At 39.3% G+C, this 14,699-nt stretch overlaps 1 protein-coding gene across 3 annotated transcripts in view; it reads right to left on the reverse strand.

Annotated features, from left to right (window-relative positions):
* The window catches only part of atf1 (activating transcription factor 1), a 29,652-nt gene that overhangs the window by 5,317 nt on the left and 9,636 nt on the right, over positions 1-14,699 (reverse strand). For 2 of the 3 annotated variants that reach the window (XM_057846054.1, XM_057846053.1), the window contains exons 3-6: positions 6,992-7,083; positions 6,776-6,903; positions 6,508-6,687; positions 63-216 (exon numbers count right to left, since the gene is read on the reverse strand). In XM_057846054.1, the coding sequence (XP_057702037.1) occupies positions 63-216; positions 6,508-6,687; positions 6,776-6,903; positions 6,992-7,083 (554 nt within the window). The remainder of the gene's footprint in view (positions 1-62; positions 217-6,507; positions 6,688-6,775; positions 6,904-6,991; positions 7,084-14,699) is intronic. The other variant, XM_057846055.1, reaches the window with a different exon arrangement.

Below are 14,699 nucleotides of genomic sequence, written 5' to 3' on the forward strand. Positions count from 1 at the left end.
GAATATTTAATGGAGTGTCCCAATTTTTTTCACATGACTGTAGGTACTGTATGCAGTCTTACCTGTTTTTTGCAAGTCTAATTTCCCTCTTCATAGTTGGGTCCTCACTTTTGCTCTGAGGCATTCCCAGAGACGAGGCCATCACTAAAGCCTGAGGCAGTGAGCCCGATGTCGGTGTTGTGCGAATTTGGTATGTTTGGACCTCTCCCCCTGCATCTTAGAAAGAGAGAATTAGAACTGATCACTAGTGTGATGGCAACGGTGATCCTTCGCGGTTCACGTTTCGCGGCCTCAGTGCATCGCAGTGTTTTCAACAATATTCATCCAAAAAATAAAAATGTAAAAATACACTGTTTCATGTTGATGCAAAAGAGGTTTCCTAGCGTGCCAAAAAAGCGGTGAGTTGACTCAAAAGGCTTTGTACATTCAAAGCATCCATACAAGGCGCGTGATTGGTTCCCAACACAAGATCGACCAATGAAAGCACCAATGAGAGTAAGCACCATTTTTCGTGCGAGCTGATTGTCTACGCATCATCGCAGTCTCCTCCAGCATTGAGATCGACCAATGAGAGCACGAGTGGAATTATCTACCCTGTGAGCTGATTGATTGTGCATCATTGCAGTGTCCCCCAGCATTGAAATCGACCAATGAGAGCACGAGTGGATTTATCTATCCCGTGAGCCGTTTGGCTGCGCATCATCACAGCAGAAGTAAAATTATTAGACATGATTAAGGAAGGCCATAGCACGCCATTACAGTTTGAACGAATCGACAGTGCGCTACACAAACAAGGATAAAGCAAAATCGGCAAAACGAAGCGTTTTGTGATTGCGGAACCAGACAACTGTGAAAATGGAAATGTGTTATCGTTATGGATCATGGATTCCAGCCAAAGACGATGACGACATCAATAGGCATGACCTTACCCTGGCAATGTCTTTTAATAGAGATACGAAGAAGAGAACCGGACAACTGTGAAAATGGAAAACGCGTTATCATTATGGATTTCAGCTGAAGACAACGAAGAAATCAATACACGTGGCTTTACCCTTGACAACCAATGCAAAAGCTGTTCAACAAAACGCACAGGAGATCGACGACAACATGGCCAGAGCCGTCAAGTTCAGTAACCATACTGAGTCGTTGTACAAGAGCATCTTGGCTCTGAAGGTAAAAACAAAAAAGGCTAATGACTCCCCATCTCAATATTCCTTATTCGTCAGAAACCTCTGTCAGAGTCTCCTGCAGAAGCATTTATCGGCTAGTCGAGAAGATACATAGACTCTTTCGCAGTGAATGTGCAGTACTGTATTTATATTTTATTTGCATCATATATGTTATTTTTTCATTTTAATTGTTAATATAGACTTAATAAAATATAAAACTATATGTATATAAAACTTAATGTACACCAGCGGTTCTAGCTTTCGAGACTTTTTACCATTCTGTTGAAAGAGTCTGAACACCTTTGAGCAAAGGTGTATCTGTTGATAACACACATACAATATAGTCATGGACGAAAGTATTGGCACACCTGGAATTTTTCCATAAAATACAGCATTTCCCACAGAAATGAATGCAATTACAAATGTTTTCAGTATGAGTGTGTTTATTTTTTGGGATGTGCATTGGAAAAACACAAAAAAGCTGAAGAGAAAAGCCAAAATGTATACAACTTTACACAGAATGCAAAAAATGGGCTGGTTGCGCGTCCTTTAGAAGAAATAACAGAAAGCAATCGCTTCCTATAACCATCAACAAGTTGCGTGCACCTTTGAGATGGAATTTTGGACCACTCTTCTTTTGCCAACTGTTCCAGGTCCCTCAGATTTGAAGGGTTCCTTCTTGCAACAGCAATTGTGAGATCTCTCCATAGTGTCTTATATGATTTAGATCCGGACTCATCGATGTTTAATTTTCCACCGCTTTGTTTCCAACCGTTTCTTGGTGCTAATTGAGGTCATTGTCCAGTTGGATCACCCATGACCTTTGACGCAGACCTCGGTTTCTGAAACTACATCCTACATTGCGGCCGAAAACATTTTGATAGTCTCCATATTTCATGACTCCTTGAACTCTCAAGGCACCCAGTGCCATAGGCAGCAAAACTACCCCAAAACATCATTGGACCTCCATCATGTTTGACTACAGGCACTGTGTTCTTTTCTTTGTAGGCCTCATTCTTTTTTTTTTGGCACTGGTCTCCAACCATTTCTTGGTGCTATTTGAAGTATGTTTTGGGTCAATGTCCTGTTGGGAAACCCATGATACATCCAAAACATTTTGATAGTCTCCATATTTCTTGACTCCTTGCACACGGTTAAGGCACCCAGTGCCAGAAGCAGCAAAACTACCCCAAAACATCATTGGACCTCCACCATGTTTGACTATAGGCAATGGGTTCTTTTCTTTGTAGGCCTCATTCTTTTTTCTGGCTCTGGTCTCCAACCATTTCGTGGCGCTATTTGATGTATGTTTTGGGTCAATGTCCTGTTGGAACACCCAAGACATGCCCAAAACATTTTGATAGTCTCCATATTTCATGACTCCTTGCACACTGTTAAGGCACCCAATGCCAGAGACAGCAAAACTATAAAATTAAAACACAGTTCCTGTTGTCAGACATGGTGGAGGTCCAATAATGTTTTGGGGTTGTTTTGCTGCCTCTGGCACTCTGTGCCTTGAGAGTGTGCAAGGAGTCATGAAATATGGAGATTAGAGCTGAAACGAATACTCGAGCAAATCGAATAACTCGAGTTTAAAAACTGATCCGAGTAATTTTATTCACCTCTAAGAATCGTTTTAATTTTGCCAGCTCTAAGCATCCCATTTTGCCCGGACTACTTTTAATGCAGGACAACGCGCTGACGTCACGTGCGTAAAGGAAGAAGCAATTTTTAAAAAATTAAAAAATTACTGCAGCCAACAGCCGCTACAAACTACGCCGACGTTGCTAAAAACTACGCCCGCATGATGCTAGTTTGGTAGCAGGTAGTGTCTGATGTGTCTCATACTGTAGATATCGCATGCATTTAGGACTAGATGCGAAATGACAGACTCGGCCGCGTCTGGGCAGCGTTAGTAAACAGCCGCCATCTTTAAGCAGTAGACTTCTCATCGATAATAAATATAACTTTACTGTCACTCGCTCACGTAACGTTAGCCCTTCAGAGGGCTAGGTTTCTCTTGATTATGACCACTGTCGATGCATGGCTAGCGTGCCTTACATTATTTAATCTGTTACTTTATTTTTCAGTTTTTTATTTTTCTTTACTTCTTTTCTTTAATTACTTTATTTAATCGGTAAAAACACAGAGCTGTAGAGTGATTAGGGTGTAAAATTAAAACATAATAAAGCTAACTGTCAGTTTTAGCTCAGTAGTCATTGCTGAATAAATGTTCTCTAATACAGCAGCTATCATACATTTATTTTGAATACTGCGAAAACTCAAAATCCTACCAGTACTTACGGTTTAGACTTACTTAAAACTTAACTTAAAAATGACACAAATGGAAATTAAATTGAAACACGTGGGAAAAACACGTAGCTTTCAAGTGATGTGTGTTATCCAACGTAATTACATTTTTAGGTAAGAAATATGTTTATATATAAATATAAATATATATATATATATATATATACAGCAGGGGTCGCGTTAACCGTAAAACGGTGACGGAAAAAACTGAAGTCCATCTATCATTTTGACAGGTTGCAATTCACACCCCAGACCACAGGGTGGTGAGTGAGCATATTAATTAGTTATTGTCTCTCTTGATGCATGACGTCATTGGCCTTACTCGGAAAAATGTCAAGGCAACTGAGTGTCCGAAGTTTCTTCAAAAAGCCCCAAAATGACGATGGTGTTGATAAAAGAGGTGAAAAAAGAGGGACTGCACAAGCGGGCACGCAATTCAAGTCCATGCGCACCAGGAGGAAGGTGTGAGAATGCGTTCAGGCCACAGCAGGTGAACTGTTAATTTCATTGTTCCATATGTAGCCTACCTACTGGGGCCACAGTCAGCTGTTTTTGTCACTGCGGAGAAAAAGTTACATATTCATCTGCTTGATGTGTGATGGCACGGTGTGGATTCTCTGTTAAGCTTGTTCGGACAGAATATTAATTCAAAATGAATGAAAACTAAATACTATTGAATATGTTGAAGCGGTACGCAATCTTAAGAGTCTTGTTAGCTCGAATTGCTTTGTCCAGCCGCTGTAGCTCTGCTGCTCTCTGTGAACTCTCTATTTAAGCCGGAACGCGCGCGGCTCTTAAGTGTCTCTGTCACGTGACTGTGTTGTAGCCGGTAACGCGCTCGCCCAAATGGACACACAAGTACGGAAGGTGAATTATGCCAAACAAAGGGTCACCATAATGTCATTATTATCATTTTAAAAATTTAAGTGACGGGTAAAAATAGATTATGACCGGATTTTTATGACCCTGTCAGTCAAAATGACAGACAACGAAAAAGTCTAGCGCAACCTCTGATATACAGTATATGTAAGATCTGGAAGTTTTTTGAGTGAAAGCAGTGAATTTTTTTTGTCTAGTCACATCTTAGATGCAATTGTTGGCTGTTTTCAACAATGTACATCGAAAATAAAGACACTGATTGCCTGAAATTGGTTCAATATTGGATTAAATGCTTTTTTCTCATGTATAATTGCTCTTTACCTTAAAAAAAAAAAAATGTTTTATCGGATTACTCGATTAATCGATAGAATTTTCAGTCGATTACTCGATTACTAAAATATTCGATAGCTGCAGCCCTAATGGAGACTATCAAAATGTTTTCGGCAGGAATGTAGGGTGTAGTCTCGGAAAACTGGGTCTGCGTCAGAGGTCATGGGTGTTCCAACAGGACAATGACCCAAAACATACCTCAAATAGCACCAAGAAACGGTTGGAGACAAAGCGGAGGAGAATTCAACATCGATGAGTCCGGATCTAAATCATACTGAACACTATGGAGGGATCTCAAAATGTTGTTACAAGAAGGCACCCTTCAAATCTGAGAGACCTGTGACAGTTTGCAAAGGAAGAGTGGCCCAAAGTTCCATCTGAGAGGCGAACGAGACTTGTCGATAGTTATAGGAAGGGATTGCTTTCTCTTATTTCTTCTAAAGGATGCGCAACCAAATATTGAGTTGAGGGTGACAACAATTTTGTCCAGCCCATTTTTTGCATTCTGTGTAAAATTGTGTACATTTTGGCTTTTCCCTTCAGCTTTTTTGCGTTTTTCCAATGCACATCCAAGAAATGAATACATTCATACTGAAACCATTTGTAATTATATTAATTTCTGTGAGAAATGTTGTATTTTCTGCAAAAATTCCAGGGTTGCCAATAATTTCGTCCATGGCTGTATGTACTGCAGTCAGTACACCAGTCAGTGGCTTGGAGAAGGAGCAAACCCTACTTTGCGGTTTTTCACAGTTCGCCAGGTCCCCACTAACTGCGATAAAAAAGGGATCACTGCACAATTCCCGAATGCATTTGCAAGGAAATTGGAAGTCAAATAACTTTTCATCTTGATATGTAATGAATTGTTATATTAAGAGTACGTATTATTGGGTTGGTTGAGTCTTTTTTTCTCTAATTCTAATTTTTAGCACAGGAAATTTTGCAAAATCATTTTTGGCAGCTTTATTTCAAAGCGTATCCTTGTTGATGTGACCTGCTTTCTCTTACATGGCTGCTAACAGATGTTAGTCTGCAAAAATTTTAGAGTAGTCCGATATAGCCGATAATATCGGCCGATAAAAGAATCATATAATGATATCGGATAATACCAGCATCAGTTTTTCCGTTATCGCCTTTGGATCAATATGTATGTTGCCTTCAAAGTGAATCTAGAAGCCTTCTGCCTTTGTGCAAGAGCTGGTCACAGCTTAGCATTGGAATTATGCTTATTGATCATTAGATGTCTCCAAACTACGATGCTTGGGATTTGTTATGTGGGCAGACCATTTGCATTCATGGTGCAAAAATTTAATGAACAATAAATTATTGAAAAATAATTAATATGTTAAGTTTACAATAGCATATATCAGTATCGGATTTTTGGAGTTGGACAATATAGGTTAAAAAGTCATTATTGGACAGGTGTAAAAATTTGGAATCGGTAATACCAGGTTAGCAACGTTCCTGGTCTTTCAATTACTATATTATAGTATGAGACAGTAATATACAGTGGGGAGATACACTGCCAATGGGTTTTCCCATTGGCAGTGTATCAAATACTTTTTCTCCCCACTGTATATTAGTCGTATATTTTTGAAAACAAAAAAACATATGGCGGCGGTGCTCAACTCAACTCAGCTCAGCTCAGCTCGCTTCACAATAAGCAGGAGTGGAGCAAATAGCAAACAATTATTCAAAAACAGGGCTTCAAGCTGTCGACATGACTGTGTGAATATGACCCCACTGACAAATATCCATGGTTGACTTCCAGCAAACAAGACAACCATATCATGTTTCGGGAAAAAAAGAAAAGTCTCACCTTGTACAACTACTTGGTTACTTGGTACCAATATCTGCTGGCCATCGGGGGTCTGAGCATACTGGAGGATGGTTGTGCCCTGCTGCCCTCCAGTGGGGTTGGCCATGGCAACCTGTAGTTCCTGAATGCCATCAGGTCCTGGATTTGTCAACTGGATTGTTCCATTAGGAGTTACAGTAACTGGAACACAACATTTGGATAAAAACCAGAAAACATTTCTTACGTGGTCAAGTTGTGTGATCTGTATGAAGAAAAAAAAAATTCATACTGTACTGGCCGGTGGTAGTCTGATAAATGGGTGCAGGTATAGTTACACCCGACACTCCCGTGGTTGTCGAACTGTCCTTCCCCTCACTGTGCGGGACACCCTCAGATGAAAGTTCATTTAGGATTTTTCTAATGTGCAACGAACACAGAAAAAACAATTAAGCTTTTCTTAAAACCGAAGGGTACAACTTTACACAAGATTGGTTTGGTATCTTACCTATATGATGGTCGCCTGGCTAAGAGCTCCCTAGTCTTTTGTGGCGTGGTTCCACTTTCCGATGAATCCTGTGAGTCTTCACTATCTGAACCCTTTAGCAGCCAAACGTAGAGAGTAATTAGTATCATACAAGATTGAGGATCTGTTTGAATGTAGTGCTGTGCTAAATTACAATACATTTTGCAGTGAGAAATATCTATTAGGCCAGCATAACGTATCTTTTGAACATTGCTATTGCGATGTATGAATGGTGCGCAACAGTCCAAATGCAGGACATGCGTTTGTTTTGTTTTTTGGGGACACAAACTTTTGTTTAGTTTCATAAAAGCAGCAAGTGTACAGAGACATAGCGTCCTGGATCTATTTTATATGCAGCCTATGATACAGTCTTCTGCATCTCTGTTCCTTGCTGTCGACCACATAGGCAAAATATTTTTGGAAAACACTTCGTGTTTTGTTTCTCTGAGAGGATTTGGCAGTCACTTGTGTCTGTTTGCCTGTGATTTTTGCAACACGCACACATGTTCGACGTCATTCACCTTTAGCACAAGACTTTGGAAAGAGGGCGGTCATTCATTTATTAAAAAACAAAAAAAACAAAACAGTATTTCACATAATTTTTGCCTATAATCTTTTTTCTTTGTTTCTGATTACTTAATGTGGTACTGTCACAACACCACTTCAAGCCTGGTGTATACTGGTCCTTCTAAAAAAATTAGCATATTGTGATAAAGTTCATTATTTTCTATAATGTGCTGATAAATATTAGATTTTCATATATTTTAGATTCATTTACACACAACTGAAGTAGTTCAAGCCTTTTATTGTTTTAATATTGATGATTTTGACAAAAAAGTTTAAAAAATTTTTAAAAATCCCTAAAAAATCTTTTTAAATTAGCATATCATGAAAAGGTCATCTAAAGAAGCTACAAAGCTAATCATCTGAATCAACGAATTAACTCAAAACCTCTGGGAAAGATTCCGGAGGCTTTTAAAAACTCCCAGCCTGGCTCATTACTCAAAACCGCAATCATGGGCAAGACTGCCGACCTGACTGCTGTCCAGAAGGCCATCAATGACCCCCTCAAGCAAGAGGCTAAGAAACAGACAGAAATTTCTGAGTGAATAGGCTGTTCCCAGAGTACTGTATCAAGACACCTCAGTGGGAAGTCTGTGGGAAGAAAAAAGCGTTGCAGGAAGCGCTGCACAACCAGAAGAGGTGACAGCACCCTGAGAAAGATTGTGGAGAAGGGCCAATTCCAGACCTTGGGGGACCTGCAGAAACAGTGGACTGAGTCTGGAGAAGAAACATCCGTCTGGAGAAGAAACATCCAGAGCAACCGTGCACAGGCGTGTGCTGGAAATGGGCTACAGGTGCCGCATTTCCCAGGTCAAGCTACTTTTGAACCTGAAACAGCGGCAGAAGCTGGGCAACAGAGAAGCAGCACTGGACTATTGCTCAGTGGTCCAAAGTACTTTTTTCAGATGAAAGCAAATTTTGCATGTCATTCGGAAATCAAGGTGCCAGAGTTTGGAGGAAGACTGGGGAGAAGGAAATGCCAACCACAGTCAGTGATGGTCTGGGGTGCCACGTCAGCTGCTGGTGTTGGTCTACTGTGTTTTATCAAGGGCAGGGTCAGTGCATCTAGCTATCAGGAGATTTTGGAGCAATTCATGCTTCCATCTGCTGAAAAGCTTTATGGAGATGAAGATTTCATTTTTCAGCATGACCTGGCACCTGCTCACAGTGCCAAAACCACTGGTAAATGGTTTACTGACCATGGCATTACTGTGCTCAATTGGCCTGCCAACTCTCCTGACCTGAACCCCATAGAGAATCTGTGGGATATTGTGAAGAGGAAGTTGAGAGACACCAGACCCAACACTGTGGATGAGCTTAAAGCCGCTATCAAAGCATCCTGGGCCTCCATAACACCTCAGCAGTGCCACAGGCTGATTGCCTCCATGCCACGCCGCATTGAAGCAGTCATTTCTGCAAAAGGATTGCCGACTAAGTATTGAGTGTAGTCTGCAACGATTAATCAATTAACTCGAGTATTAGATTAGAAAAAAATATTCAAATTAAATTTTGTTGCTTCAAGTATTCGTTTAATTAAATTGGCGTTGTAATGGTTTATTTTGAAAGTGTTTGCATTTCGTTTTATTGATGAGGGTGGATACACTGCCCTATGGTCTGCCTCTTTTCACATGGCTGAATCCAACTGCTCCCTGTTAAGACCAACGTGAGCTAAGTTTTTTTGAGCTAATGTTTTTTTTTATGCATTCATTAATTAGTTTATTGGTATATTTAGCGTTTTTTTGTGGGAATATGTGTTTGAACAGTTTGTGAAGAGCATTGTAAAAAAAACTTTAGCATTTTATAGCATTTAAGCTAGCGGACTTTTTCTATGTAAGTTAACCAATTGCTCTTTTGTTGTACATAGATCCTCATTTTTTTTTTTTTTTATTATACCGTTTGAGGCTCAGCTCAGGGGCATTTTAATTTTTCATGTTCCTTATCCGATTACTCGATTATTCGAACTAACTAGTCCATCGATTAATCCACTACTAAAATATTCGATAGCTGCAGCCCTAATTGAGTGCATAGCTGATGTAATTAATTGAAGGTTGACTTTTTTTGTATTAAAAAACACTTTTTTGTATTGGTCGGATGAAATATGCACATTTTTTGAGATGAGGATTTTTGGTTTTTCTGGACTTTTTTGCCAAAATTATCAATATTAAAACAATAAAAGGCTTGAACTACTTCAGTTGTGTGTCATGAATTTAAAATATATAAAAGTCTAATGTTTATCAGTACATTACAGAAAATAATGAACTTTATCACAATATGCAAATTTTTTGAGAAGGACTAGTATATAGGCCAGCGTTTCAGCATAAGTGTGGGCACACACATTTCGGGTTGAAACATTTGGATTTTTTAAAAATAAACTAACACACTGGTTCTGTGTCCATGCAGACGTGGCTCTTGTCAGAAAGTCACAAATTTGTCTCATACTTTTTTAAACCACATGCAAACTCAATTCATTGAACTTCGCTCACACGGGTTGTGTGTATGCTTAGCAATTCATGTGGGCCGAGCACGAGGAGTGTAAACACATAAGGTTGATGTTTTTATAAGGCCATCCTTTAGTCTCATTCTCCAAGCAAGTCTAATCAATTAACGATTGATTTGGAGCAGTGGGATGAAACGTGGGTTGAATGGTCACGCCAAGGATGTGCTAAAGAGCCGACTGTTTTTATTTTATGCCGTTTATATGCGAGATGAATTCAATGAATGGAAACTGCGTGTGTTCCAAGACCATGACAGGTTTGGGTGTTTGATGTTATGCACCTCATGCACTAAATTAACATTTTATAAACAATAAATGATGTTTAGATAAATATAACTGCAGCAATGCTACCATTTTGCAGTGGCATTTGTACATCACCCACAGTTAGATGTGTATGGATGAGAAGCGAGTCTAATGAGAACAAGGAAGAAACAACGTTTGTAATTCAGAGAGTAAAGCGCACTGCTTAATTTTTTTTAAAACATAAAAGTGTAAGAATGCAAAGTAGGGTACATAATGATAGACCAGGGATGATGAGTTGGGTACAACATATTTTTTGCTACATCACCACAGGTGCGTCTTACAGTATGGTGTTTAGCCAGTAAAGGGAAAATAATGCTATTCTAGTCTACACAAAATATAATCCCGAATTTTGCAAATTAAACACACTCTTGTATTTGTGTGAAGGATTTCTCATTTAGAAACGGAAATGGGCGTCTTTCCTCAGTAGTTTTTTTTGTGTGACCGATAACACCATATAGAATATAACAGCATAGTATTGTAAACATAGCTATCACCTATAAAGCTAAAGTCGGCAGCGTAAGTAACTGGCGGACATCTTTCGTCTGGATTTGGATGCAGCAGACGAATGGTGAGTGATTTTTCTAAACTAAAATACGCTTGCTGATTTTGTGATAGATTTACAAACGGTTTAGTTAACGTGGCTATCATGGTTTGATTTTGAGAAAAATTGGGAACACTGTGCAGTCTCTGTAATGCCAAGCTTGCACACCACGGCAGCATGTCAGCCGTGAATGAACAACCGCAGCGGCGTCACCCAGGTAAAACTTCGAAAGACGACAGGAGACAACAAGCTGGCGGATCGTAAGTCCATATAACAACATTTTTTATTGAAGTTGCCTTTATGCGGGTCGTACAACAGAGTATTAGGGGCAAACGTAGCTGAATAGGCAGCTATGTACTTTACATAGCGCGTTGCCACCACCATTAAAATCAACTATATTGAAAGCATCTTGTTTTGGAATTGGCTTTACAAATAAGAAAATCCTTTTTATTTTGCTTCATCTGCATCAAATTATAAATCAATAAAATTTATACTAATGCTTTGTCATTGCTCCCAGCGAAGGTACATGTATGTAAAGTTTGTAGCAGCTCACAGCTACATTACCCCTACATGATAATGTGACTAGGGCTGCAGCTATCGAATATTTTGGTAATCGAGTAATCGACTGAAAATTCTATCGATTAATCGAGTAATCGGATAAACCAAATATATTTTTAGGTGAAGAGCAATTATAAATATACATGAGAAAACAAGACATTTCATCTAATCTTGAACCATTTTCAGTCAATCAATGTCTTTATTTTCGATGTATATTGTAGCTAGAATTAAAAAAAAAAAGACTAATTCACTGCTTTCACTCAAAAAACTTTTAGATCTTATTTAAAAAAAAAAAAAAAAAATATATATATATATATATATATATATATTACCTAAAAATGCCGTTACGCTTGATAACACACATCACTTAAAAGTTAGGATTTTTTCCCACGTGTTTCAATTGAATTTCTCTTTGTGTCAAGCCATTTTTAAGTTCTAGTTAAGTTTTAAGTTAGCCTAAACTGTAAGTCCTGATAGGATTTTGAGTTTTTGCAGTGTTCAAAATAAATGTATGATACAGGCTGTACTGGAGCACATTAGGGACCAGTGCTACTTGGTGTTTTATCCAGCAATGACTACAGAGCTAAAATTGATTGTTAGCATGATTAAGTTTTTATTTTACACCCTCATCACTCCACAATGCTATGTTATGTTAAAGCCTGTATGTAAGACACGTTAGCCACGCAACGACAGTGGTCATAATTAATTGAAACCTAGTCCTCCGCAGGGCTAACTTTACGTGAGCTAGTACCGACAGTAACGTTAATCTTATTTATTAGCGCTTAGCGCTCTTTATTAGAGCTTAGCGCTGTACTGCTTTAAGATGGCGGCTGTTTAATAACGCTGCCCAGACGCGGCCGAGTTTGTCATTGCGCATCTAGTTCAACATACATGTGATCTTTATGAGACGCATCAGACGCTAGCTGCTACCAACGTAGCATCGTGCGGGCTAGTATTTGGCAACGTCGGCGTCGTTTGTGGCGGCTGTCAGCTGCAGTAAGTGTTTTTTTTTTCCCTTCTTCCTCTCCGCACGTGACAGCGCGTTGTCCCGAATTAAAAGTAGTCCGAGCAAAACGTGATGCTTAGAGCTGTCAAAATAAACGATTACTCGAGGTGAATAAAATTACTCGGATCAGTTTTTAAACTCGAGTTACTCGAGTTGCTCGAGTACTCGTTTCAGCTCTAAATGTGACTTTTGTTTCTCATAGCAATATTACCAATTTAATCTTGTTTTTTTTTTTAGTTTATTTGGCCTTAATACTCAGTCGTAGCGTCGTATCAACATACATCATTAAGTTGTTTTTCACGTACATCACTCCAATAATATGTGACATTTATTTATCTACTCTGCAGGTGCTTACGCTAATGCTGAGAACAATATAGACATATCACAAAAAGAGAAAGTAAGAATTGTTTTGAATTCTGTTGGAAACGTGAAGTCACAGTGTTCTGAATCAGTTTACATTCCATTCTTTTTGCACTAATTAATGCCATCAGCATTTGACCTCATTGTTTATTTGTGATTTATTATTGCTATTTACAGTGGGGCACTAATTGTGCCAGTTCTCCCACTTGAAAATATTAGACAGGCCTGTAACTGTCAACATGGGTAAACCTCAACCATGAGAGACAGAATGTGGGGGGAAAAAAACTTGAAAATTACATTGTTTGATTTTTAATGATTTTTATTTGCAAATCATGGTGGAAAATAAGTATTTGGTCAATACCAAAAGTTCATCTCAATATTTTGTTATGTACCCTTTGTTGGCAATAAAGGAGCCTAAACGTTTTCTGTAACTCTTTACAGGATTTTCACACACTGTTGCTGGTATTTTGGCCCATTCCTCCATGCAGATCTCCTCTAGAGCAGTAATGTTTTGGGGCTGTCGTTGGGCAACACGGACTTTCAACTCCATCCCCAATTTTTCTATAGGATTGAAATCTGGAGACTGGCTAGTCCACTCCAGGACCTTGAAATGCTTTTTACGAAGCCACTCCTTTGTTGCCCTGGCTGTGTGTTCGGGATCATTGTCATGCTGAAAGACCCAGCCACGTCTCATCTTCAATGCCCTTGCTGATGGAAGGAGATTTTCACTCAAAATCTCACGATACACGGCCCCATTCATTCTTTCCTTTACACTGATCAGTTGTCCTGGTCCCTTTGCAGGAAAAACAGCACCAAAGCATGATGTTTCCACCCCCATGCTTCACAGTGGGGATGGTGGTTTTTGGATGCAATTCGGTATTCTTTCTCCTCCAAACATGAGAACCTGTGTTTCTACCAATAAGTTCTATTTTGGTTTCATCTGACCAGAACACATTCTCGCAGTCCTCTTCTGGATCATCCAAATGATCTCTAGCAAACCGCAGATGGGCCTAGACGTGTACTGGCTTCAGCAGGGGGACACGTCTGGCAGTGCAGGATTTGAGTCCCTGGCGGCGCATTGTGTTACTGATAGTAACCTTTGTTACTGTGGTCCCAGCTCTCTGTAGGTCATTCACTAGGTCCCCCCGTGTGGTTATGGGATTTTTGCTCACCGTTCTTGTTATCATTTTGAACGCCATGGGGTGACTTGCATGGAGCCCCAGATCGGGGGAGATTATCATTGGTCTTGTATGTCTTCCATTTTCTAATAATTGCTCCCACAGTTGATTTCTTTACACCAAGCTTCTTCCCAGCCTGGTGCAGGTCTACAATTTTGTCTCTGGTGTCCTTCGACAGCTCTTTGGTCTTGGCCATAGTGGAGTTTGGAGTGTGACTGACTGAGTTTGTGGACAGGTGTCTTTTATACCGATAATGAGTTAAAACAGGTGCCATTAATACAGGTGACGAGTTGAGCCTCGTTAGACCTCGTTAGAAGAAGTTAGACCTCTTTGACAGCCGGAAATCTTGCTTGTTTGTAGGTGACCAAATACTTATTTTCCACTGTAATTTGGAAATAAATTCTTTAAAAATCAAACAATGTGATTTTCTGTTTTTTTCCCCCCACATTCTGTCTCTCATGGTTGAGGTTTACCCATGTTGACAATTACAGACCTCTCTAATCTTTTCAAGTAGGAGAACTTGCACAATTGGTGGTTGACTAAATACTTATTTGCCCCACTGTATGTGTTTATTTGTACTTTGATAAAGAATTTAAGTGTTCCAAATGTTTTTGTGAATTAATAATTGAAAAAAATTTAATTGCAAAAAAATTATTAGACAAGTCGACTAATCATTAAAAAAGTCA

Source organism: Corythoichthys intestinalis, chromosome 9 (assembly GCF_030265065.1).
Source record: "Corythoichthys intestinalis isolate RoL2023-P3 chromosome 9, ASM3026506v1, whole genome shotgun sequence".
Classification (NCBI taxonomy): domain Eukaryota; kingdom Metazoa; phylum Chordata; class Actinopteri; order Syngnathiformes; family Syngnathidae; genus Corythoichthys; species Corythoichthys intestinalis.